Below are 23,972 nucleotides of genomic sequence, written 5' to 3'. Positions count from 1 at the left end.
CCTTCACGTTTTCTAGACCTGCCTGAAAGTGGCAGCCCCAGGTGGTGGAGCGAAGGAGCAGAGAAATGCCTATATAGGAAATTGTGTCAAAATGTTCAGTCCTGGTGGATCTCCTTTACTGGACTGAGCTACTGCTTCTGCAACTCACCTCCTGTTTCTTTGTGTGCTTCCAGAAAGAGCATTTCTCCCAGGTAATAGTACCAGAATTGTCAGCGATACTTCCATGGAGCAGATTCCTGAGGTTGTTGGTAACTATGATGTTAAGGATGTTCTCTAAAACCATAGTCTAATTTTTGCTTATAATCGTATGTGCGTCCTTATTTCCCCTAAATCTACATGCACTAAATACCTTTGTGATTCTGAACCTAAGCTCCTGCAAAGCAATTAAAGCTGCTAGTCCTGTCCACAGAAAATACCCTTTAAAAGAGAGGACCTCCTCACCTCCAAGTTTAGAAAGAGTTGAAATCCAGGTCCAGATGTTACTCCTGGCCCACATCTCTGTGTTAGACTGAAATTAAAGTTCTGACAAATGTGAGCCTGGGGAATATGTAGGTGACCTTGTTGACCTATCCCTGTCTCTTTGCAGCATCCCCACAACCTCCAATTGTAATATCTTGAACAGAGGATTATTAAATCTACAGGGAGGAAAGTATAATAAGATGAGCTGTTAAGATGCAGGAAAAAATCCTCTCTTCATGTCTGTGACCTCAATAAGGAAAAGAAATGAAAAAAAAAGCACAAACAGCATGTGCTAGCAAAGCAGAAATGTTGCTGAGATTTCTCCTGTGCCTTTTTCAAAATAGTGTTGTGGAGGACTTTAGTGGGAATGAAAGAAGTCAGACTGAAGAGCTCTGTACGTGAAGTCACTTGTCCTCAGGGCACACAAGGCACAGACTGTGGGCATGGAGGTTTCCTTTAAATTGGCATGTCCAGTTGCTGTAAGCCTAACATCGAGGGTTCTCCGTGAAGAATCAGGGGAGAATTCAGCCTCCATGGTCCACTTATTCTTGGAGCTTACACTTGACACTGCCAGCTGGGTGCCAATCAGTCAAAGTTGTTACGCTGTTTTGTGTGGTAGGTCATAGATCTGATTTGATATAGACTAGAATCATTATCATGTTTCACACCTGGACCAAGAGCTACCGAATACCTCTGAGCCGAGAGCAACCACTGACTTGCAGGTTACAGATTCAATATCCTGCCAGCAATCCTAAGCTGGAAAGGCTAATTTCTCATTTCAGGGAGTGGACTCACACCACTTTCTGTCAGGCAGGGTCACTCTTCACAAGTTCAGACATAATGTTGTCTTCAGTAATGCTGAAACAGTAATGGATACTGGTGGAAAATTATCATTCCCTACCTGACTCCAAGTTTTTTATTAAGATACTTTGGTGGTATCTAAAAGGGGGATTAATCTGGAGAGTGGTTCAGTTCCCATCAACCTCATGGGCTCCAGCCTTAGGGGGACTGCATTAGCAAGTCAAATAAAATCTTGTGGACCTCTCAGGAGGATCTCACTGGCAGAGGACCTAGGATGGCCTAGGGGCAAAGTCAGAGTTTTACTGTGAGGAGAGGTGCTCTTGGGTACAGCAGTGGGCAGCCAAAGAGGGGCATGATGCTGTGACTGTGCAGTGGGTAATATTCGTGGCTCTCTTGCCAGTGCCTTTCAGCATGACTTCATAGGGCACACAGCTGGCATGTATGTAACGGAGACAGCTAGTTCAGGCAAAAACACACAAAGAGTCAGGGACAAAAGACCTCCAGAAGTAAAGGAAATCAGATTTTGGTTTTTAACAGTGTGCTGTTTAGGGTATAGCATGCTCTCATCCATCTCAGGGAGCTGGGAAGAAAAATGTATTTCTACTAACTGAAGTAGTTAGTTCTGAACTAACTTTGATTTCAAAGAACTGTCCAAAATCTGTCCACCCACTTTTCACCCTCCCACTTGCAGCAATGGGGTGACAAGCACAAAGGACCACTTCCAGCAAGGACGTATCATTCCATCTGAGTGGTTTAATGAGTCAGAAACGGGGCAAGAGGGAATTCCACCTGAAGTGCAAAGAAGGCTGACTTGGAGATGTAACCAATGGGTAAGAGGATCAATTACAAGTCTCTTTTCCAGGAACTGATGCAGTAATGCCGGGCAGTAACCAGTCTGTGACAGTGACTAATCCAGGAGGTACTTTAGAAACAAGTACGCAGCTGTTTGAAGTCTAAACTATATTGAGTTACAATTTAATTGGCCTATAATCATGAAGTAAACACTTGCCAGTTGCATTGATCATGTTTCAACCCTGATCTAAGCAGCATTCTCTATACTGGAAAGTTAAACCTCGTGAGGATGTATTAGGTACAAATACCATGAGCAGAGCTTGCCCACCTTTTCCCTAAACCTTTCAGAATGCAGACTTTTTACTTAGCACATACCCAAGCCCTTCCAGGCGATGCTGTTCAGATCCCCAACCTTTCCCCTTTCTGGGAAGACTCTCTGTTTCCTTTGCCTTCAAAGCAGGTCAGGTCTCATTTGTACTTTTTCCAGATAAGAAGGACCTTCTTTCTTCCACAAACACAGCTAGAACACCCTCCCTTTCCAAAGTGCTGTCTGGGATCTGACCCTGCCCCTCACAAAAGGATAGCTGGATCTCATCCAGTCTCCTCTGTGATGTGATCCCTCAGCCCTCTGGTCCTATCCCCATGTCCATTGCCGAAGCGGACTTGCCCCAGGCTTTTAATAATTTCTGTAAAACTTTTCCCGTCACTGAAGCAGAGGTGATTTTTCTGCCGACTTCTTACTCAGCACTGCAGGCGAGCCAGAGGCAGGCTTCGAAAAGCCTATGAAAGGCAACTGAATGAATATACTGTTCCCTTAGATTCTGACTCCATCATTTCCTCTCATTACTCTAATAGAAACAAATCTTTCTCATCTCAGTCCCATTACCTCACACAAAGGCAAATGGTATGTAATCCTATTGGAGCTGGTTTGCTGCTGGACATATTTTAAGGTCATTGTTCTGGGATGCCAGTCTCCACTGTGCGAGACTGGGAGAAGTGGGAAATGCAATTACTAGGCTATTCAGATTCCCAGAATGAAACCTTGCTGATAACAGGCAGAAGCCAGCAAGAAAAAGACCAGTTCCTATATGAAATTATAGGGTTTGGCTAAATCAGAGTCTAATCAGCACCTCAGCAAAAGAGCAGGACTAGTTCCTACTACCACCATCATGGAGTCTCCTCATTCCCCTCAACCCAATCTTCGGCATCCCTGTGGAGGTCCAACCTGCAAGGTGGGGTAAAGTCATGGAGTAAGACTCCCCTTGTGCCAGGTGCTGTACAGGTCCAATGCGGAAAATGATGGCCCAAGCAGTTTGAGCTGAGGAAGCCCCAAGCAGAGCCCAATGACAGGAATCTGCCTGTTGCTGCCATCACCTTGCACTGTCCTTTGGCTCTGGGCTTCTTGGGTGAAGACTCTGGGAACAGAAATGTCTCCTAATGTTCACGCCCTGCGGCACCAGTCTTGCTGATCCCTAGCGCAACCTAAGTGGAGCACCCAGGTGGGCAATTTGCATTGTTAAACTTATGAAGCTGTAATCCCCCAGGAATTCATATGGTAGAGGAGAGAAGGGAGACAGAAGGAAGGGGGTTAGCTCTGCTTGTGTCAGTCATTGAGCAAGTAAGAACAAGATGAACAGAAATTATCCCAACTGCCTCACTGAGTTGGCTTCTGTTTAATGGTTAGACACTGATATGCACTTAATCGATATCCACCGACTTGAAACCAAGGTCTTTTCAGCTGGAAGGGCAGCAAAGAAAAGTGCCAGAAATCTTGCAGGGTAGAAAGCAGGGGAGGCCACACAAGGACAGTGGACAATGACTACCTCAAAACACAAGCAGAGAGAAACTTTTGCCCCAGTCTGATCCTCATTGCCAGCCTCCTACTGTTATGTTCTGTGTCCTTGTTCTTCTGCACCACACTAGAGCTGCATGGCTGCTCTCACTAGCCTGCCTGTCCATTGCTATTCTGACTTCCTCGTATTAGATACACCTCTTTACCTTCACCTTCCCTGCTGCCCATGTTTCCTTTATCCTCCAAGGTTGTTGTTGGTGGTGGTTTTTTTTATTCTCACAAGATGAAGCTGGGTTCCTGGGGAGCTAAAAGCAGAACTATTCTTGCAGGCCCCAGGAGGAGGTGATGTGGACTGAGGTAAATTTCCTGGCAGAGGAGGAGGCATCAGCCAATCACCGCTGGAGTCTCCAAGTCCCTTGAAGAGACGAGAGTCACTTCCCTGTTTATGCTCTTTATTAGTCCCTATTCTCTTTAATCGGCTTAGACTGATGAGCCGAGGCAGTGGTAGGGATCAGCCAGGCTGTTTAATTAAAGGATTGCAGCTCAGCCCTGCAGTTTGGGGGTTTGTGTAAATGAGCTGCAAGTACATTATTTAATCTGCTGCACAGAGAGAAGTTGGGGCATTAATGAAGCAAACTCTAATTAAAACTAGACAGCTGACAGTTATTAGCGGCATCAGTTCTGACAGGATTTATCTCATTTAGGGAAAGGCCTGATCATGGAGGGGGAAAAGAAAGAATAAACCCAAGCTGGTTTATCAAATTCACCACAGCACTGCTTGTGACTAGCTGTCCCCCGAGCAGGACTCAGGAGAGCTGCACAGGGATCCCCTATGTCCCAGGCTGCTCCACCAGGAGCCCTGATGAGCTTATTCAGCAATGTGCCTGGTTCACCCAGGAGCCGATTACCTATTCAGGATGTCTGACCCACGTATTTCAGTCCTGGTTGACTTAGCTTTTGTTCTGCACTAGTTCAGTGGGAACCTTGACTGGTATTTGAGTGGGATGACAGGCTCCATAATGATCTGATGAACTTCTCCCAGCAGCATATCAAGGCGTTCCAGAGCAGCATAGCTATGAGCTATGGACGTCAGCCTCATGGTGATCCTGTGTTTTTCCCTCTCTGTTATTTCTCTTGCCCTCCTCACTGCGCTGTATATGCCACTTCAGGAACAAAAGGATGCCCGCTGTTGACTGCAGAACTTGGAAGAGGGTGGAAGGTGCTTTCTGGTCAGCATAAAGCTGATTGGTGAGTTTAACAGTCCCGTGTGTGTTCTGCCTTTCTCCTGGCATAGTGTAGAAAATAGGGATTCTCTTCTCACCTGAGACAGTCACACAGACCACATCTAAAGGCTGCTCTGTTTCAAAAAGCAAAAAGCCTGTGTACCTATTTCTAGTCTTCAAATAGCCAGGGTGGCTTCAACCATCTCTCTCTCTTCACAGAATATTGTGTCTCACAGAGGCAGATTTAGGATCGCTGTTTGGATGAGGGTGGGGGGGACTGGAAATGAAGAGGTGAAGAGAAAGTCTTGGAAAGAAAGCATGGAAAGCAGGTGGCCTGCAAAGTGGGATGAGCTGCAAAAGACAGGCTAGGTACCATTAAAATGACAGGCAGAGATCAGCATGGATGGGCCTTAACTGGAAGCCCAGATGCAACATGCTTTAAGGGTCATTCATCTCCACTTCTGACTTTCCTGACTCAGGCTCATCTTTGGAAAAAAGTTGCCAAGTTGTTAAAATACTGGAATGAGTGACTGTTTTCTCCTCCATTTACCCGCCAGACCCCAGATGATGAACTTGATCATTCCCAATATAAGGTGGACAGGCACACTCAGGCTTGCGGGATGGGCAGGGCCTTTCAGAGTCACTGCGCTAAAAGGAAGGCCTGAGGCATGAGGGTGACACATACTAGCCCTAGACTTTAAGACATAGTGGGAGTGACTGAGCCTTGTAGGACAAGAAAATGCTAGAAGGTAAGGCAAGGAAACCCTCAAGCAGACCAGAAATAAGATGGAGGCTGGGACAAGAATGGGGCAGGGCCAAGGATCGGAGTGTGGAGATTGAAGGCCATGGCTAAACAGAGCCTCAGTTAAGACTAAACAGAGCATATCAATCAAAACTGTCTCTCTCCAGAAATGCAAGGGAGAGGCAGCTGTCCCTACTGCAGAAACCTCTGCTATCTCCTCCTCTTTCTGCCAGCATCTCCCCATCTGCCACTGAAGTGCTGCCGCAGATACTCCACAGTGCCATCACACAAACCTTAGCAGTTCTTAAGAGCTCTTGACACAGACACCACAGAGAGTTAAGCCTTCCATCTTCATACACAAATGGGGAGGAAGGGTCCTGCTCTTTTCCCCTGTCTTCACCTGTGGCTGAACCCCACTTTTGAACACACATACACACACACACACGCACGCACAGACACAAATATGTCTATTCTTTTCACAGATGTCAGCACTCATGTTTTTTCTTTTCCTTGCAGGGACATCAGAAACCAGAAACTGTTCCAGTGAGCAGAACAAACGAGAGAAAAAGCATTTCAAAAATGGTCCAGCCTCATTACTGCAATTCAGCTGCCTGACTCTTTTTAGAGCCCTCCCCAGTAACTTGGGCTTCTTATACTGATGTAAAAGTCTAGCAGTGTGATGAGGGAAATCTTGACAAAGGTACCTGTTTGCTGCTGACGACAGGTTGATAAAGTATGAGAAAAAGGAGCAGGTTTCTGAAACAGAGGTATAAGAGGTTGTGAGTGAGAAGGCGATGGAAAGAATGGGAAAGAGGGAGACAAGGCAGAGCATGGAAGCTACATCCAGTATGTTTATCTCAGGTATTTCTGAGGCTCCTTGGACCACTTGGTTTTGGCACTGGCATCATTTACTGCTGAGGGAGAGCTGTATCTGTTGCTGATGTGCCCAAGCTTGAAAGCATTGGATGCAGGTTGGTAATAGTTAATAGTACCGGTCTGTAATTGCCCCTCATTGTCAAGCTCAGGCCATTTCAGTTGTGTGTTATGTTAAAGTGTCCCCCCAACCCACACAAACACAGGCTGCCCCAGCCCTACTGGTTTCTGAGAGGTCAGCTTTGGCCCCAGGTGTGTGCAGAAGAGAGAGAGGAAATGGACACTGTGTGCACACTGGTATGAGAAAAGAACCCTGAGTTTCTTCGGTGATTTTTGCTGTAGCTTACAGATTATGGGTCTATACCAGTGTATGTCTGGGCATCACTATAATGTGGAGTAACTAATTTGAAGGAGAAAAGTGAGGCATGTGTATATGGATATCAAAGTGATACAGAAGAGTAAGAAAATGTACAAGTGTGGATGTGAGTTGATGGAAGTAGATGTTTGAAAAGAGGCTGAAAGTACATCTTCAGAGTCTCAGGGTTTTGTGTGAGTGGATGCCGGTGGGGGACATCTCTGGGAAGGAAAAGAGAGGAATAGCAGTGCTGGGGACATGGGACACAAAGAAGAATGGAGGAGGATGGAAGCATATAATGCGTGAGTTTTGTTTGAGGCAGGAAGATCAGTGATGGGTGGTGAGGGAACAGGAGAGGATGGGAAAGAAAAAGCCTTGCTGGCAGCAGCTTCCCACCTTGGTGAGGAGTCTGGAGAGGAAGGCTTCTGCTCTGCATCAGCTGCTGGGCAACAGAACTGGTGTAAAACAGTTTCATTCCTGCAAGAAAAAACAAACAGTAGCAGGTCAGTGTTCAGCTCACTCAGTGGAAAACTCAGGGGAGACTTCCCTTTCCCAAGACTATTCCAAGGGGACAGTGGCTCTCCAGTGATGCTGAAAGAGAAATCTGATTATTACATGAATGCTTTGCACTCTAAGATGGTGGGGAGCAGGAAAGAAGGGAGCTCACTGTTCTCTTCTCCTCCCTCACCTGCCCCACCACTGATGTCAAGCTGTAGAGAGCAAGGCAAAAGGAGCCAAATTAAAAGTTTTCTCTCTGTCAGCATCTATCCCATGACCCCATACATCTTATGAAAAAGTTTTGCTTGTCTCTTTTACTTCTATGTAGTTTGTGACAGTAACATTTGCTTACATGTGATTTCCTATACACTTTAATGCAAAGAAGATTTTTTTTTTGTCATGACAATGGCTGAATTAACTGCATTGACTTTTCTCCTGAAGAAATGGCAGAAACAGCCTCTGCAAATCAGCACTGGGTGTTATCAGAAATAGTAGTGAAAAACTAACAGGACAAGCACAAGTGGAGGTGCTGAGGTGATGAGGAAAACAGAATAAGGTAACAGATTACAGCAAAGAAAAATGCAAATGTAGGATGTAGCAAACTTGAGGAAAACAACTGACTAAAAAAGGTGTTTATTAGATGCAAAAGATGAAAGAATTCATCCAGAGGAAGAAAGCCAGAGGTGAGCTTTCCAAAACTGCTCACTAATCTTGAGTGATTGGATCTTGGGACCCTTGCTTAGAAACATTTGCAAGCAACCTCGTATTCAAGGGGGTGAGCACTTATCACACTACCAGTACCCAGTTAAAGCTGCTCAGCACTTCTGGAAACGAGATCAATTTAATATGCATCTATGCAGGCCCTCAAGATGTTAGAGGCAACACAAATCAACGGCCAATTTTGAACACATTGACCTTTGTCAATGAAAAGGAGTAACTAAAAAGAGACACAGGCAGGGGAAAAATAGTAGGGGAGTGGAAAGGAAAATAGAAAAGAGGAGAAAAAGGCAAGGGAGATGAAGTAAGCTGAATCCTCAGACGGCACAAATCACCCTGTCTCCGAATCAGTGGAAGAGCACTCAGAGCTCCATTCTCAGCACTGCTGCTGAGAGTCAGGACTCAATGGGGTCATCTCTTTAAAATATTTTGTAGTTTCTAAACCAGTGATAGCAGTAAAGCTGCGTCTCCTGGCTTAGCATGGGGTCTCAGATTCTTCCAAAGGCCCTGCCACACTTTCTGTCACTCTGAAACGTGAAGCTTATCCCCTTCTTCTTTCTCAAAATCTGACAGACATGGCCACAGAGATAGTTAAATTGCAGACAACTTTCAGCCTTCCCTGCTAGCTTATTATAACAAACTGCTTAGTGTTTCTGCTTCCTGTGCTTCCAAGGTATTCTCAAAAGAAATCTTTGCTTAGAAGCAACAGTGTTAGCAGGAGCAAGAGAGAAAGAGGAAAAAGAAAGTATTAGCTTTCTTCTACCTCACTGACTTATTCCCTATGTCCTCTGTTCCTGCCCATGACATGCAATCTTCTGGGGACGTGTTTGTGTGACTTACTTAGCGAATTCATCTCCTGGTCTTCCATTTCAGTAACTACCCAGCTCACATCCTTTCTCTTCTGCCAGCCTGGTTATTGCTTGTTCTCACTATGTTGTTTGCAATTTAAGCTTATTAGATAGCAAGTGCCTGTTAATCTGGTGTGTTCATAATTTACCTCTTCTGTCTTTTTACCAAAGCAAGCGGTGGGATCACATTTGAGCCTATGTTCCAGGAGGCTCACGTAAATACTCAAGCTCCTATATCTTGTCGTTCTGCTTCTGGATAGAATTCATCAGGAGTTTTCTGACGAAATTTTGTTTTCTCAGAAAACACTGATTCTTCAAACTGAAACTGTCTGGAGAAAACATCTTGGGTTTGACAAACTTTCTTCAGTTCGAGAGTTTTATCTGAATTTACTGCCAGGCTGCTGGATGGCCAGGCTTCCAGTCCCCAAATCTCTTGTGCAGCCATACCATATAAACAGCACCTTGGACAGAGACCATGGGGTTTCCAATCTCTCCATCCACCCAAGCTTTTGTTCTGCCCAGCTCTCAAAGAAGCAGTCCTGTGAACTGGCTAGCCCAAGAGGTGTGGAGCACCTGTGCCAAGGCAATCAGCTCTGCAGGGCTGCCCTGCAGCAGCAGCAGAAATTGCCAGCTGCAGTGTGGAGACGCAAAAGGCTCTCAGCTGCTTCAGTAACAGCCAGTGTTCTTTCTGAGGAGCACATTTAGTTTCAGAAGAATTATATGCTGGCATTTCCTACTGAAAGCCTTTCAGAATTCTGTGTCCACAGGAACTACTGGGAAAAAAAGGGCCTACTTCCAGATAAAAATAACACATTTTGAAATATTGGAATCTTCCAAAAAATGGAACCCGCAAATTTCAGCCAGTTCTAATCTCAACACTTCCCTACATGAACTCCAGTGTTCTTTACCCTATTCTAATATTAGATGCACCACTCAGATAAGATTGCTAATTACACTTGGAAAGAAGAGAGCAAAAAACAAAGAAGGGCGACATGGCAAAAAAGAGGAAGGAATAAGAACAGACAAAAAAGACTGAGAAAGGGAAGCCTGCATATGTATGAAAAGGCTCTCGCCTTGTTAGTTAACTACTAGGAAAGAAACAGAGAAAAGTAAAGAGGAAATAGGGAAAGGAAGACCGTGAAGCTGCATGACTTTAGGTTCAGTCTCCTGCACAGATACTCTTCAGGGAATCAGTATGCTTTAAGCGCTGCAGCTGCACAGTCAGCTGTTGACTCTATTTGTCACGATTTCTGGGTGTTTAACATTAACCTCAGGTGTTTTGAGGCCATACCAGGGTCCTCTTCAACCTCTGAGAGTCTAAGGTCTCTGGAGCAGTTATGCACCTTACATACCACTATCAGATGTTGATTATGCCCGCAGGCAGAAATTTGCCTCCAGGGCTTTTAGGAACCTTGAATCCAGGGCCATGATTCCCAGAGAGAAGTCGCCAAGGAGATGGTGGGGAGCACACGCTGCCTGATGGAGGGAAGTGTATGTGATGCAAATGGGTATTCCAAGACTGTACCAAAAGCTCTTCCTATGATTGGGGAATATCCTATGATGTCTCTGAGTTCCCCAAATACCAAAAAGCTTTTGGAGCTCTGCATCAATTTACTTGCTTCTTTTAAAATTTGCATCTTCTCTTTTGTCCCACCCAAACATATACCACAGGGAGTGGGTTCCATCTTGGAGACTATCCCTATTAATTTTCCTCTCTCTTTCCAAGCCCTTATCCCCCATATGCCTGATGTTTTCCAAACCTATAGGAAGGTAAGGCCCTTGCCTTTGCAGCATGGCATGCATAGCTCAGACAGGAGCTACGAGAGAAGGGGTTAACTTGCTACAGAGTTAGCAGACCACGTGGAAGAGGCTGTATTAATTGCCAGTTGAATAAAGCAGCTCTTATCTGGGCAAAAAAAAGCAAGTGTCCTAGGGCCCTACTATCACTTCTGAGCCTGGGGTAAGTAGTTTAGCAAAGCGGCTGTCTTTTTAACTATAGGGAGTCTTTCAGGTAAGATGTTATTTTTGTTGCTGAGCCTGGCAGGGTGGTAATGGCTGGTAGCACCTGGATTGCGTTCCTGCGTGGTTTAGTCAACCCTTGCAGCTCTGGAGTGACTCTTGGGATATCTAGTGTCTGTCCTGAAGTCAGTGTAAAACCTTTGATTTTTTTTTTCCTTTCTGTGTTTTCTTTTTTTTTAAACAGCATTGATTTCACAAGTCAGAAAGGCTGCATTAAGTTTGAATGTGCAGCCTCTGAAGATTTAAGCACCAGAAAGCACAAGGCTTGTTTTACCTTTGAAAAACAGGGAGGAAGGCAGGGTGTTTTCAATCTGGTGAATTCAGACTCATCACTTTAGGGTGCAGATCTGTTGTGTGTTTTTTTTTTTTTTTAATAATTCAGGTGGGTGGTAATGGTTTCTTAAAAAGATAGGTCCATGGATTGTCTTTTTGTTTTTCTGTCTTTTCCTCTATTGCCTCTAGCTTGCCTTCCCCAGTCTTGCAAACTGTTTCAGAGAGAACAGCTGAAGAAGCACTGTTGTGGGCAGGATAGGCAGGCAATTGGGAAGAGAGAGGAGTTCTTCTGTCTGTCAGGATACTGTTAAACTGATCTGTTTCAAATTAGTTGCTTTAAAAATAAACAAATAGTTATCTCCTAGGCTGTGCCGTGATTGAAGCCTGGAAGGGAAAAGCAAGACGGAAGAGAAGGTGTTTTGGGCGAGTGAAGAGGAGGTAGGTGGTACAAAATCAGAAGACACTCACAGGCAGAGATGAAGCATGGTGAAGGGTCTTTTGAGGTAAAGGCTGCCAAAAGCGTGACAGTTGTGTATGTGTGAGCAGCAGAGGACAAGGGTAAGCATAGACGCAAAAGGCGGACCATGAACAGCCTGAGCTTGTCAGTGCATTGCTCTGTCCAGCTGGGGTGCATGCTCCAGAGGCAAGGATTCAACAGTCCAGACCCATCTTAAATGCAGGGAAAGCTGTGCTCGGCCCAGTAGCAATCTCTGTTGTCACTTGAGATGTTAGCCTCTTCTCCTTTGAGTAAAAATGACTGACTTTTATTCAACTGTCTTTAACATTGCTCCTGACAAGAGGTACCCTCCAGGCAGCTGCTTGCAGGCTTGGTGGGGGTATTGCTGAATATACCATCCAGACACACCAATTCCTGCTCCATGAGGAACTTTACAGAGGCCTGTACTGAGCCTTGCGGCTAGCATGAGCTATCTAGTTGGCTTAGGAGTTAGCTCAAAGCTCCTTATACCTTTATGGCTTCTTAGAAAGTTAGACTGGGCTGCAAAGGCTCCCTCTGCCACTATACCTTGGCCTTCACAGCTATGGATCCCAAAGAGCTAAGTATCTTTTTTCTTAAAACTGGTGTTGTAGAAGGTACCTGAGTTGAGCTCCAAAATCCTAAAGTCTCTGTAGCAATCTAGATTGCACACCACAGAGCTGAAAGAGTGCAAACTTTTCCAATAGCACGTTAATGCTGCCTCTCTTGTTAAGATAAGCACCTGAGGTTCTGTGTTCATTCAGGCTTGCTGCCCCTCCAGGGCATCAGTGTCCATGAATTTGGTGCTGATCATAGCTGTCCTAAAGTAGAGATGCCTATCTGCTGAAAGCTGGATTGAGCTAAACAACTCATGTGTTCTAACCCCTTCTTTTTCTCCTCCCCCAAAACAAAACAACCACCCAACTCAGTCAGCGTATGGAAAGCTGTCATGCTCCCTGCGCTCCAGCAGTCAGCTTTAATTAAACAAATACCAAGTGTGGCCTGTTCCCATAGACAAAGAGCAGCTCTGTGTTTTTCTGCCTGAATGATTTTAGACAACAACAAATGCCAAATCAAGAGAGAATAAAAATTAGTCTCACTGTGAGTGTACAGATCATGCTTCTCTCTAACTTGCTGCATCACCTTGCCTTGCCCTGTGATTCCTGTCCTGGTCACTTCTGTAACATAGTTGGAATGGCCCACACTGCAAGGAGGACAGTGAAGATCACTGCCTTCTCCAATTACCAGTACGTGCCTAACCTCTCTAGCCTAGTACCTGGGCCCTACCAGCCTGCTTGCTCAGTAGTTTTACCCTTTGTCCAAATGCACATCAGTTCTTAGAAATCTGACGATGCTGACAGGCAAATGCTCCTTTCTCAAGTAATGTTCTATCAGTAAATAACTAGGCACGCTCTCGTCACCTTTCTGGTTTCTCTTTAGAGCTCCACCTTTTGGAGAAATGCAAGACGTTCTGATCAAAAGTCATTGTTTGTAGTGTGGTATATCTCAGCTTTCCTGGAGTCTTTCGCTAGTTGTCTTTATCTCGCATTTTTCGGATGACTGCTATGAGAACAGATGGAGTCACAAAAAAGTATGGCCTAGAAGTGGAAGAGTAAAGGCAGAAAGTCAAAGGAGAACTGAATTCATCTCACAATAGGTTTTACTGGCTGTTATCTTTGCTAAGCGGACGGCTGGAGAACTGCAAACGGGATCTATTTAGTAGTATGAAGTTTATGAAAACCGGTCACACAATCTTACTTCTTACTCCCCTAAAATGTACAGCTCAATGCTAGCACTACCACCAGAGCTGCGATATAACCTAGCTAAGATTAGCTATAGGCCTTACTCATTTTAGCATCTCCCTCCTGTGTTAGATCTATTTCTGACTGTAGTCTGTCTGGAACAGCGTTGGTGAGATTTGAAGGGGACAACGTTTTAAAAAGAAGAGCACCTTTAATTAACTAGCTGTTTTGCCCTACCACCCTTCACCCTTTTCTCTGAAATACCCTGGCTAAAACCTTCTAGCTGTCTTATTTATTGGTCTCAACCATAGGTCATTAGACTCATGTGTTCAGGGGAGTTGAGTATCACCAGAGTTTATTTTGTGGAGGAACCATGTAGGTAATTTCCAGACTTTAAGTTCTTCAGCTCCTTGCAAGTCTGATGGCCTCCTCATTGCTACATGGTACTGTTGATGGCAAGAATTTGGAAAGATTCAGAGAGGGTTTGGACACTTAAAAGAATGATAAGGCTATCCTACTAGAACAGTTAACGCAGCTGAGTTTTTACATCCTTCCCAAAGTCAAAGTTTAGGACTCAAACTTTCAGCATTAGAAGACAGCTTTCATGGGTGTCCCATGGCTCTTTACTTTTACTTGTGCTCTTCCTCTTGAGCACCTGATGGCGGCCATCTCTGGAAGACAGCTACACAGACCTGGCTGAGCCAGACTGTCTGACAAGTCCTGTATTAGAGGGCAAGTGGTTTAGTAGCCAAGGCATTAAAGATCTTGGAGATCTGAACTCCTGCCTCTTAAAACCTGCTTGGTTTAATCTCCCATTGTCAAAGAAGCTAAATGAGCAGTGGCTGTCTATCTACTGTGGGAGTACAACAAAGGACAGCTGACATCATTGCTTTATTTTACGTTCCTAATAACAACAGCAGTCCCACCCTGACAGTCCTAGGAATACATCTTGGGAACGGGCTGATTTAGTAATCTTCTCTAAATTGCCAAAAGCCCTTGGAGTCAGTCCAAAAATCTTCCAATATTAATCCCCAAAGAGCAGAACAAGACTGCAGTAGTTTGGAATCAGATTTGCATGATGGATGGCTGAGGATGAAACTACAAAGAATGAAGCAGGAGTAAGAATTGAGTAAAAGATAATAAGAAGATGATTTGGAATTTGTATTTGTTTGTGGACCCACCAAGTTCTTACTGACTCTTCTGGGCTACTTTGGTTGTATTTCTCCTTCCCGAAGTTCTTAGCCTCTGCTTCTTCTAATACTCCACTTAATATCTATTATTCCCCATGGCTGTTGATTTCCTTTGCTGCTCAAGTCATCATTGCCTCCACTGTCATCAGAGGCAGCCTCTCAAGTGTCAGTGACCATCCTTAGCCCTTCAGCTATCCAGAAGGTCGGTGCTAGACTTGTTTGTAAAGGGCCTGCAGATGCCAACACAATCTATGCAGAACCACTTCATACCTGTTCCACATACTTGCTGTTGGCTTTCAGGTCTGTGCATACAGGAGTAGATGCTCATAACGTATCTATGTACTGAATGCCAGCTACATCATCTCAATGATTTGCATTTTCTTAACTTGTGTATTTCAGACTGGGGATTGTCTAACTCTGCAACCCTTCACAGGCTTAGATATCTGAATAACTGTATGGAAAGATAAGGCTGAATCTTAGTAATGCCTAAGTGCCAGCATGCAACTCTTGTCTACAACAACAAATTGCTGATGAAATCCCCTGGGTGCTTCAGCATGATGGATGAATGTAAAACATACATACATGCCCTGCCTTGCACATTGTAGCTCTTCTTTCAGTTCGCTTGAGGGCTTACTGTTCTATGACATTTTCTTTAGCATTTTCCAAGTTGCTTTTCCTTCCCCTCTCCACCACCCCCCTCAAAGTCAAGCTGAGGTGGAAATCACCAGGAGAACCTATCCTTTCTGCTTGCCTGACAAATGAAAAATCAAATATGTTTTGTAGTCTTGAACTTGGCCTGCCTTGAACACCTCATGATTCCTGGAGAGAATGTCTTCTTCCATGATATTTCTTTGGCAATTCGAAGACCAAAAGATCAGCACTCATTCTCTAACACATATTTAGCACCTGCTTAATCATCATACTGTTTCTTGGTCCAAATTCAGTTTAATTCAATACATTCCTTGTTGTTATCCTTCTCTAGCATTACTGTAAATCTGCCTTTCTGGGGCTAGACAACGGGATGAAGAGAGGAGGCCCACCGACAGGGCAGTTTCAGCTTATCATCAGAATGTATTGATTTTACACGAGCTATAAAATATTTTAAGACAAATTCACCTCAGTAGTATAAAATACCATATGTATACACTTCCATTTGGAGAGCGAAAATTCAGTATGACATGCTGACGCAAATATGTGTCTTTCAGCTATTGTGGGTTCTTCAGAACAGCACAGCTTGGAAGGATAAGCACAAGGCATCCGTGTTGAGGAAATGGAATTTCCTGTGTTGGAGGAAGAAAATCTGAGCCAATGCTGGTATGACCTGATCTTTTTTTGGTTAACCAGTTGGGTGAATATAAAAAATATGTCAAATATGCCATTCACTTATCACCATCTGCTTCTACGGATAGAGATATTAATGTCATATCTTCCTGAGCAGTTGCTTTCTCAGCTCACTTTCATCCATATCGATGGCAGGCATTCCTCCTGTGCATCCTTATTCATACCTTGAAGAAGCTCTTGGGGAGAAGGGTGAGCACGGGTGGCAGATTAGTGTGTGGATTTGAGAAAGAAGTAGAGGTGTTTTGCACCAACTTTAGTGTGAAGATCATGACTGGTGGACAAATGTGTGTAGATGTGTACTAAGTGGGGTCTGATAATGTGAACTGGCATCCATAGGCTCAGGCTCAGCAATGTGCCTGAGAGACAACGAATAAGAACTGTGGCCTCTGGTGTTCTAGCTCAGTGGGGTTTGCTTCTCTGCCATGGACCTAGAATCTCTCTCTCCTTTTGCTTGTTGGTGACAGACTACCTGACAGAAATTTCCTTGCCCAAGGACTAGGGCTCCAGACTTCAGTACCAAGAGTGAGGGAGATTGGAAAGATATCACCTGCAGACCTACTTTATTCACTGAAAATTGCTGCTGAAAAGTCCATTTTGTTAGCCAGAAACACTTGAAGGAAATCTAATCCATTTGTTAAGCCTATAAGGAGTGGCTGGGCTGACTACCAGGACCTCCCCTACATGCTAGAAACAGGCAAGAGCAGAAAAAGGAACGGAAGGAGCAGCTGGTATTCATATAGGCCCCTGGAATCAAAGAGGAAGGGTGTAGGCTGGCTTCTGGGTCCAGTTTGCCAGACAACCTTGTCTTGTAACATCCAAAATCAAATGTCTCTATCTGGAGCTCACAAAAGGTGAGGGGATTCAAAGTCTGTGGCCAGTTTTTGGAATCACTTCCATCCTTTCTCATGCTCTGTGGTACATTATTCTTTGTGTGGTTTTGTGCCTCTTGCTGTTTCAGCTACAGTGGGATGAAATAATCCAGTTACGGTGAGGTAAGGACGATCCACTAACCCTCAGCTATCTGTGGACTAACTTCATTATAACTGGAGTTAAGCCTAGATGACAACAGTTGTCCACAGGAGGAAGTTTAAGATGAAGTATCTACTGTACCAAAAAGTCTGATCCTTAAAGCAGTAAACATAATGTCTTGCATATACGTGTAATTGAACAGGCTTGGAGAACAGCTTGAACAGACTTGGAGAACATATTCAACTTGGACTGAACAAAACAGTTGGCTATGGGACACGTGGATGGCCTGAGAGAAGCTTGCATTGCTGAAAGTTCTCCTGTAGAGTGAGGGGCACTTGTAGCTCTGCGGTAGCTATGCTGGTGTCTCTTGTAGAGTTACTAGTTGAGAAAATATGGGGGATGCTTCTCATGCTCTCACATTTGCCCAGCAGAGTGACTCACTCTGAAGCTTCTCTTTTTGCCATTAGTTTCTTTCCTAAGGCATAGTAGCAACAGGAACGAGGGAAATGATTGCAGTTCCCAGAAAGAAGTTTGCTGGGTGGAAAAGAGTTTGTCACCACCTGCTAGATGACTTGAATTCTTGGTAGCAGGAAGGCATGTTGTAAGCATGAGTTAGAGCATGGCAAGACAGAATGTAGCAGTGTGAAGGGAACAGGAAATAAGAAAACAAGGGCGGCAAAGGAATGGAAGTGAGGAAGGGAGAGTGAACCAGCGTGGCTATGAAAGCATCATCAAGAGGGCTTGGAGGGCTGCGTCCCCGCAGATGTTTTTGAATCACATGTCAATAGGGAGTCTATTCACTCAATTTAAAGTGGATTTCTCTCTTCCAGAGGAACACCAGCCATAAGTAGCCTCACTGTCTGATAGCTGGACTAGTACCTTCTTAGGACTAAGAGGTTGAAGGCAAAGCAGCCATGATGGGAGCAAATGCTGCTTGTCACGCTAAGCAACAGCCCAATGTGCACCATCAGTCTTGTTTAGATCCTCTGTCAAGGGTAGACACAACTGATGATCTGCTGTGGTAGACCAGCCACAATACCATTTACTCTGCCTTGCTATCAGAGTCAATAGCAGTACCCAGGAAGAGCAGCTACTGTATTAAAGAACAATTTGATATTCTACACGTACAGGTACAGCTAGTCATGTGAATGGCTCTTATAGTGATACATGAAACACTTACTGGCAGTGAGGAGGGGGTTAAGGGGTTGTGTATTTCAAATATCACAAATAGGAAGCTACTATGTAAATGTGGGGTTTTTTGGTGTGTAAATTTCTGAAATTCTCTCAATGAAATAATTATCAAACAGAAGAAGTTGTATTGATTAATTCCTTAATGAAAAGATCGTATATACATACAACACTACTTTTCCAAGACAGCATCTGATCTTGTATACAAGCACTTCCTTCCCTCAACTTTAGCTATCTTCAATATCATCATTTCTTTTAAAGGTTATATATGTAAAGGAATAATTACATGTCTGCAAATGCATACTGATAATGCCCTTCTGTAGCTTTGAAACGTCTTTTCATACTTCTGCTGTTTTGTACTATACAAAGGTCTTTTCTTCTCTGTTCAAATAATAGATTTATAACTATGTAGAATGAAAGCAACTGGCAAAAGCTCACTTTTAATTACACTGATGAACATTCTCCAAATCCCCTCCAGTTCTTCATATATTAATTATAGTTTGTCAGCCTAATACCAAGGAGTATGTGGTCCTCCTAAAGAGATCTGGCGCTAGCACTTTGCCTGGATGCTCTGCCAGCAAAGTAAACACCTTTTTTTTTTCTCTCCCATTTTTGACTAATATATACGAATGCTATAAAAAAGCTAAGTTCATGTTAGTGGAACTGGTAACTTTTTGTAATTACTGGGACTGAGAGATGTGAATGGAATTTAGGTATCCTTCTCAGTAAGAAGAAATGATTTTTACATTTCGAATAAGTGTTAGAATTCAACTTATGATTTTTGTTTTGACTTAGGTCTGCTTTTAATCAGATTTAGATGTTTTACTGGCTGCTCAGCTATGTAGCTCATGTTTAACCCTTTAGCACAGGAAGAAAGGCCTCGAACTTTCTAGAGGCTGAAATAAAAGTGTACTTCAGCGCTGGAGAATGACACAGAGCTGTACAAAGGAGTACTGTTTAATACTGCAGAAGCGCATAAACATGCAAATTAACTGCATACATAGAATTGGCTCACTGCTGAGCTCTTTATGCGCCTTAGCACCGCTGCCTTCTGTAGACTTGCCCCTGCACGGAAATGCATGGCCGGAATTTCCGCTTCTATACCTGCAATCCTGAGCTCTTACAGGCAGCTCTGCCTTCGCTGCCAGATTCCAGCACAATAGTGAATTGCACCAGCAGGACAGTCCTTAAAAGCTTATTACTACTCCATTGCGCTGATGCACTATATTTAAATACTGGTTTTATTCTGCATACCACCCACCAAAGATTATCAAGACTGTTCTGTGGGGTAACTCCTGCTGCCTCGTATTCAGCTGCTCAGAACGCTACTATATATTGAGGCTTGACACAAACAGAACAAAATAACAAGACGAGTGCAGTTGAGTACTGTGAGAAAGACCTTAGCTTAGTTTGGCTTGGCTTGCAGAAGGCTGCTTCAGAGCCTTTGTCTGGGACCTTTGCTATGGAAACTCAGTTGTTACCAGCTCCTGCAACTAGCAGGGTGTTGTCTATGTCACACCAATGACACCTACAATTGAAGGTGGAGTGTCTGCCTAACTGGGAAGCATGACAAGGGGAATTAGAAATGTAGAATTGGACATAGGCTGCTTTGGGGCATAGGCAAGACTGAATTCTGCTGTTCTGCACATGACGCGCAAGAGCTGAGCTGCTTCTGCTGGAGGAACAGAAGCAGAGGAAAAGGGCTGAACCAGCTGCAGAGCAGGTTCTTCTGCTTCAGGTGACAGATAGAAAGAAGATAGACAGAGAGACGAAATAGTGACTGTTGCTTCAGGGGAAAGCTACTTTCCTCTTTTCCCTGCTACGCACACCCATGGGTTTGCACCAGGGCTTTGGCATAGGGAAAGTAGGCAGAATTTAAGACTGTTTGTTGTCAGCAGCCTGCTGACACAGACAGCAGCTGAATTTGTGTATGTAATTGCCCTGGAAAGGCATTAGCGCCTTTGGCACTAATGAACTGTGCCTAAAAGCTTCCTTTCAGGTGGGGAGAGGATGGAACTTGAAAGCTGTAGTTCAACATTTGGACATCATGGATACTTGGTTTTAGGTTAAGAGAAGACCTCACAATCTCTTGAGGCTTCATATACTCATGCCCTTCACAGGGTAGCAGGAGTGCAGGTGGGATTAATGAGCTGTCTAAGATTTGGGAAAGCTATGGAAATTGTTCTCTTTCTCCATCTAAACTGCTCCTAAGATTTAAAACCACAGGAACGCACAATGTACTGTCAAGTCAATATCCTCTGCAAATTTATCAAGATGATGACAGATAGTTTAGGTTGCTCTCAATCCCAGGAATTGCATTGTGGTATATTCCATATCCGGTGGAGTTGCTTTCGGAAAAATTTACCACAACAACTGAGAAGGCATCATTTCTTAAGCTGATGCCCTGCATACAATAATTATTCATCCATGCCCTAACTCAGTTCTGGGATACAAATGTTAGTCTGCACTCATAATCCTGGCCAAAAAAGCACTGCCTCAGTCAGTAATGACCACAGAAACCTACAGCCTGCATTTGCAACCAGCTGTAGAGTTATTCTTGAACTAAATGAGCTGCTCATGTCTTTCTGTACTGTAGATTGTTCTGTAGTGCCTTATTGCCGCTAACTTGTGCCTTGCGGGGAGTCTTAGCTTGCTGAAGTATCTGACTTACAAATCCACTATTGTTCTCTATTCAATAAAGCTTTGAGCTTCTCATCAGTATACTGAAGCTGTTAATTCTTTTCCTCTATTTGGAAAAAATATCTAAGGAGTGGTTCTGAAATCATACACATAAGGAAGTTTTCTATACTACAGAAGCCTGACGTCTGTTGAGATATTTCAGGGAAGCTGCAAACACAGTTACTGGCAATCAGCGTCAGGAGCTGTGGGACTGATTATGCTCCTGCTCCTGAAACAAGATGGCTGATGCAGACCTTATGAACCTTGTGGTACTACAGCTGGGCAAAGTCCTCTAACAACTGAGATGTAATAAGTATGCTTCAATACCCTGGTGCCAACAGGGCTTTAGCATAAGCTGACACACCATGTGGCTCAGCATAAGCTGGCAGTGCTATTTCTGCTTTCACACTTCAGCTGTGAAGCTACATCAGTGATGGTTCCAGACCCTATATGCTGGGATGTGACGATGCTTTCCATCTTTGGAGGAGGCAGCAGCAGCGCACACACTATCCACAGTATCTGCATCTGTAGTTGCTTTAACATTAGCAGCTGTTGAAATCTTGATTCTTGTGATGAATGCATTCTGCCTAGACTCTAGTTTAGCCTCAGAAGGAAGTCGTGTCGTGGGGGAAATTCCACCTTTGGTAGCTGTTACTCTGTATAACACAGGTGTAGTGCATGTAGAGATCCCAGAGCTGTAGAAGAGGTGGTGGGAAGAGACACTTCAGCCTTTCAAAGGAAAAGTAGCCTACTACAAATAAGATTTTAATCAAATAAGTGTCAAACAGTGAGGCGCACAGAAGTAGAACTCTGGGTTGGAAAAGACATGCATCTTCATACCTGTGCTTAGGGAATGGGAAGGAAGATGGGAAAGCAATTATATCACACTTCCCAGGCTACAAGGGTCATTTTGCTTGATGCTGAAACACAGCTCCCTGTGTCTAGGGAGTAGCTACACATAACAGCATTCTCAGGGTGACTCCAGAGCAAACAAATTGTGACAGAGATTCATTAATCACTGAATTTCCTTCATGGAGATGAAACAGAGCTTGTTTAATGTGCCATGGAGACTATATACCCTCTCTCTTGTGCTAGGAGGGGTACTCTGTCGCCAGGGTTATCTAGTTCTATCCTGCTTACACGCTGCTCCACTGCTCCACTTCAGTCCTACCCTACATAGAAATAAGATCCTTCATGCCTGGTGTCTTGGTTCTGAAATCCCAGAATTCCTGTCTTCCTACAGCTGCTATTTCTTCTTCCAAAGGATTACTACCTGATTCCCTACACAGTTGGCAGAGACCAGCACGCTCACACAACAAAAATGTTATTGAAATGTACAAAACAGCAGGGATGCTGTCCTGGGCTGCTCCCTGTGTGCCCTTGAGAAAGGTGCAATCTGGGCTACAGCTGCTGACTACGACATAGCCTCAGCAGGCTGGGGCCTCCAAGGCCATTTTGAACAGAGACCTCGGGACCATTTATAAAGTGAAATTCTTGCTAGACAGTCAGCAGACACCTGATAAAAAACGTTAGAAGTGATTCATTTTGCAGGGCAAGAATACTGAATAATCTCCAATCTTGCAGAAAACTGACAAAAACTTCTGAACAAGATGAGGGAGGTGTATCCTCTTCCCATCTGAGACAAAAGTTGTTCTGCCATGCTTGCAAAGCCAACAAGTAAATAACATAGAGAAACAAATCCACTATTTATACACTTGCCTTCTATTTTAACTAGAAAAGCACCTCCTCAACACTGTTCAGAACCAACTGTTTCAATATACCTGCCAATAGCATGTCCAAGCTAGATTAGAATGGTTGTCAATAGCTCTGTGTTCCTCAGCTGACCTTTCCATCGTCTAACAGACCTCCCTGTTCAGACTAAACTTCTGCAGCATTTTACTCCCCTTCCTGTTGTACCTCTCATAACAGTTTATATACTTTCTCAGCTGAATATTGATTGCTTCAACGACCACTCTAGTCGGTACTTACTCAAACTATATAAACTCATACTTAGTTGATTTGTTCATTTCTCCTTCTACCCACCATGTTTTCAAATTAAGCTTGAAGGTAACAGATTTGTCTCTCCAGTCTGTGTAGCAGCACTTATGCCCACGATACAACTGGGATGGGGTTCAGCGCATAGTGGACCTTGCTGGGATCCGAATCATCTAAGTAAGGGGATACCTTTGCAAGAGACGAGCTATAACAATGGTCACTATAGAATATGCCTACTCTGGGAGGTGGTTTCTACCAGGAGGGACTTCGCTTTTCCAAGAAAGGATGTATTATGTATTATTTATCAAATGACCAAAGAGATATTATTAAAAGTACTGGCGTGCATCTGTATGTGGGAGAAGGGAGCAGTGCATTAGAGTCCTGAGATATTAGCACTTTGAATAAATCTGAATTATGAAAAGAAATTAAATTGATTCTTGCAAGTCAGAAGCTTCTCTCACTAATAGCATTTTTTAATTGTGCTGTTGTGGAATTCCTTCAGCTGGTGCCAGGCTCCCTCATTCAAGGAACTATGGGGGAGAAGGGGAACTGGGGGCAACAAGTATATAAAAAGCTTCAGGTTTCTTTCTTCAAATAAAAGGGCAGATTCTAAGGGCTTCTTCTTCCCCTTGTAACATTAGCCTCTGGTAACTAAGAGAGGGACTGATTTGCTAACTCACTCCATGATATCTTAAATTCTATTTCTATGTCCTAAGTTCGTAGGAGCTCTAAATCTCTAGGAACAACCACTGCATTAACAATTCTCTTCCTTGTGTACCAGCTGTTTCTGCACTGTATAGTACTCAGATAATGAAGATCAAATTGCCAAAGTTTTGACCCAGCACAGAAAAGGCTCACTGGGAAATTCCAGAGGGATGTTATTTTGGAATCTGCAAGGTCTTAGAATAGCAATAATTTTGCCTTTCTTGCAAAAGTAATAACTCTTCAAATAACTTAAATGTAAAAGGCTGTCTTTTTCTTCAGGTCTTATGATGGCAGGA

At 43.9% G+C, this 23,972-nt stretch overlaps 1 protein-coding gene across 5 annotated transcripts in view; it reads right to left on the bottom strand.

Moving 5' to 3' along the window:
* IQSEC3 (IQ motif and Sec7 domain ArfGEF 3) overlaps positions 1–23,972 on the bottom strand; it is a 109,765-nt gene that overhangs the window by 53,618 nt on the left and 32,175 nt on the right. For all 5 annotated transcript variants that reach the window (XR_011141605.1, XR_011141604.1, XM_068946774.1 and 2 more), the window contains exon 2: positions 7,434–7,514. Coding sequence is in view for 1 of the 5 variants with exons in the window: in XM_068946774.1 (XP_068802875.1) it covers positions 7,434–7,514 (81 nt within the window). In the remaining 4 variants the exon portion in view is untranslated. The remainder of the gene's footprint in view (positions 1–7,433; positions 7,515–23,972) is intronic.

The sequence above is a fragment of the Struthio camelus genome, chromosome 1, assembly GCF_040807025.1.
Source record: "Struthio camelus isolate bStrCam1 chromosome 1, bStrCam1.hap1, whole genome shotgun sequence".
Lineage (NCBI taxonomy): Eukaryota > Metazoa > Chordata > Aves > Struthioniformes > Struthionidae > Struthio > Struthio camelus.
Note: the sequence above shows the minus strand (reverse complement) of the source record. Positions and strands in the feature narration are given on the sequence as shown.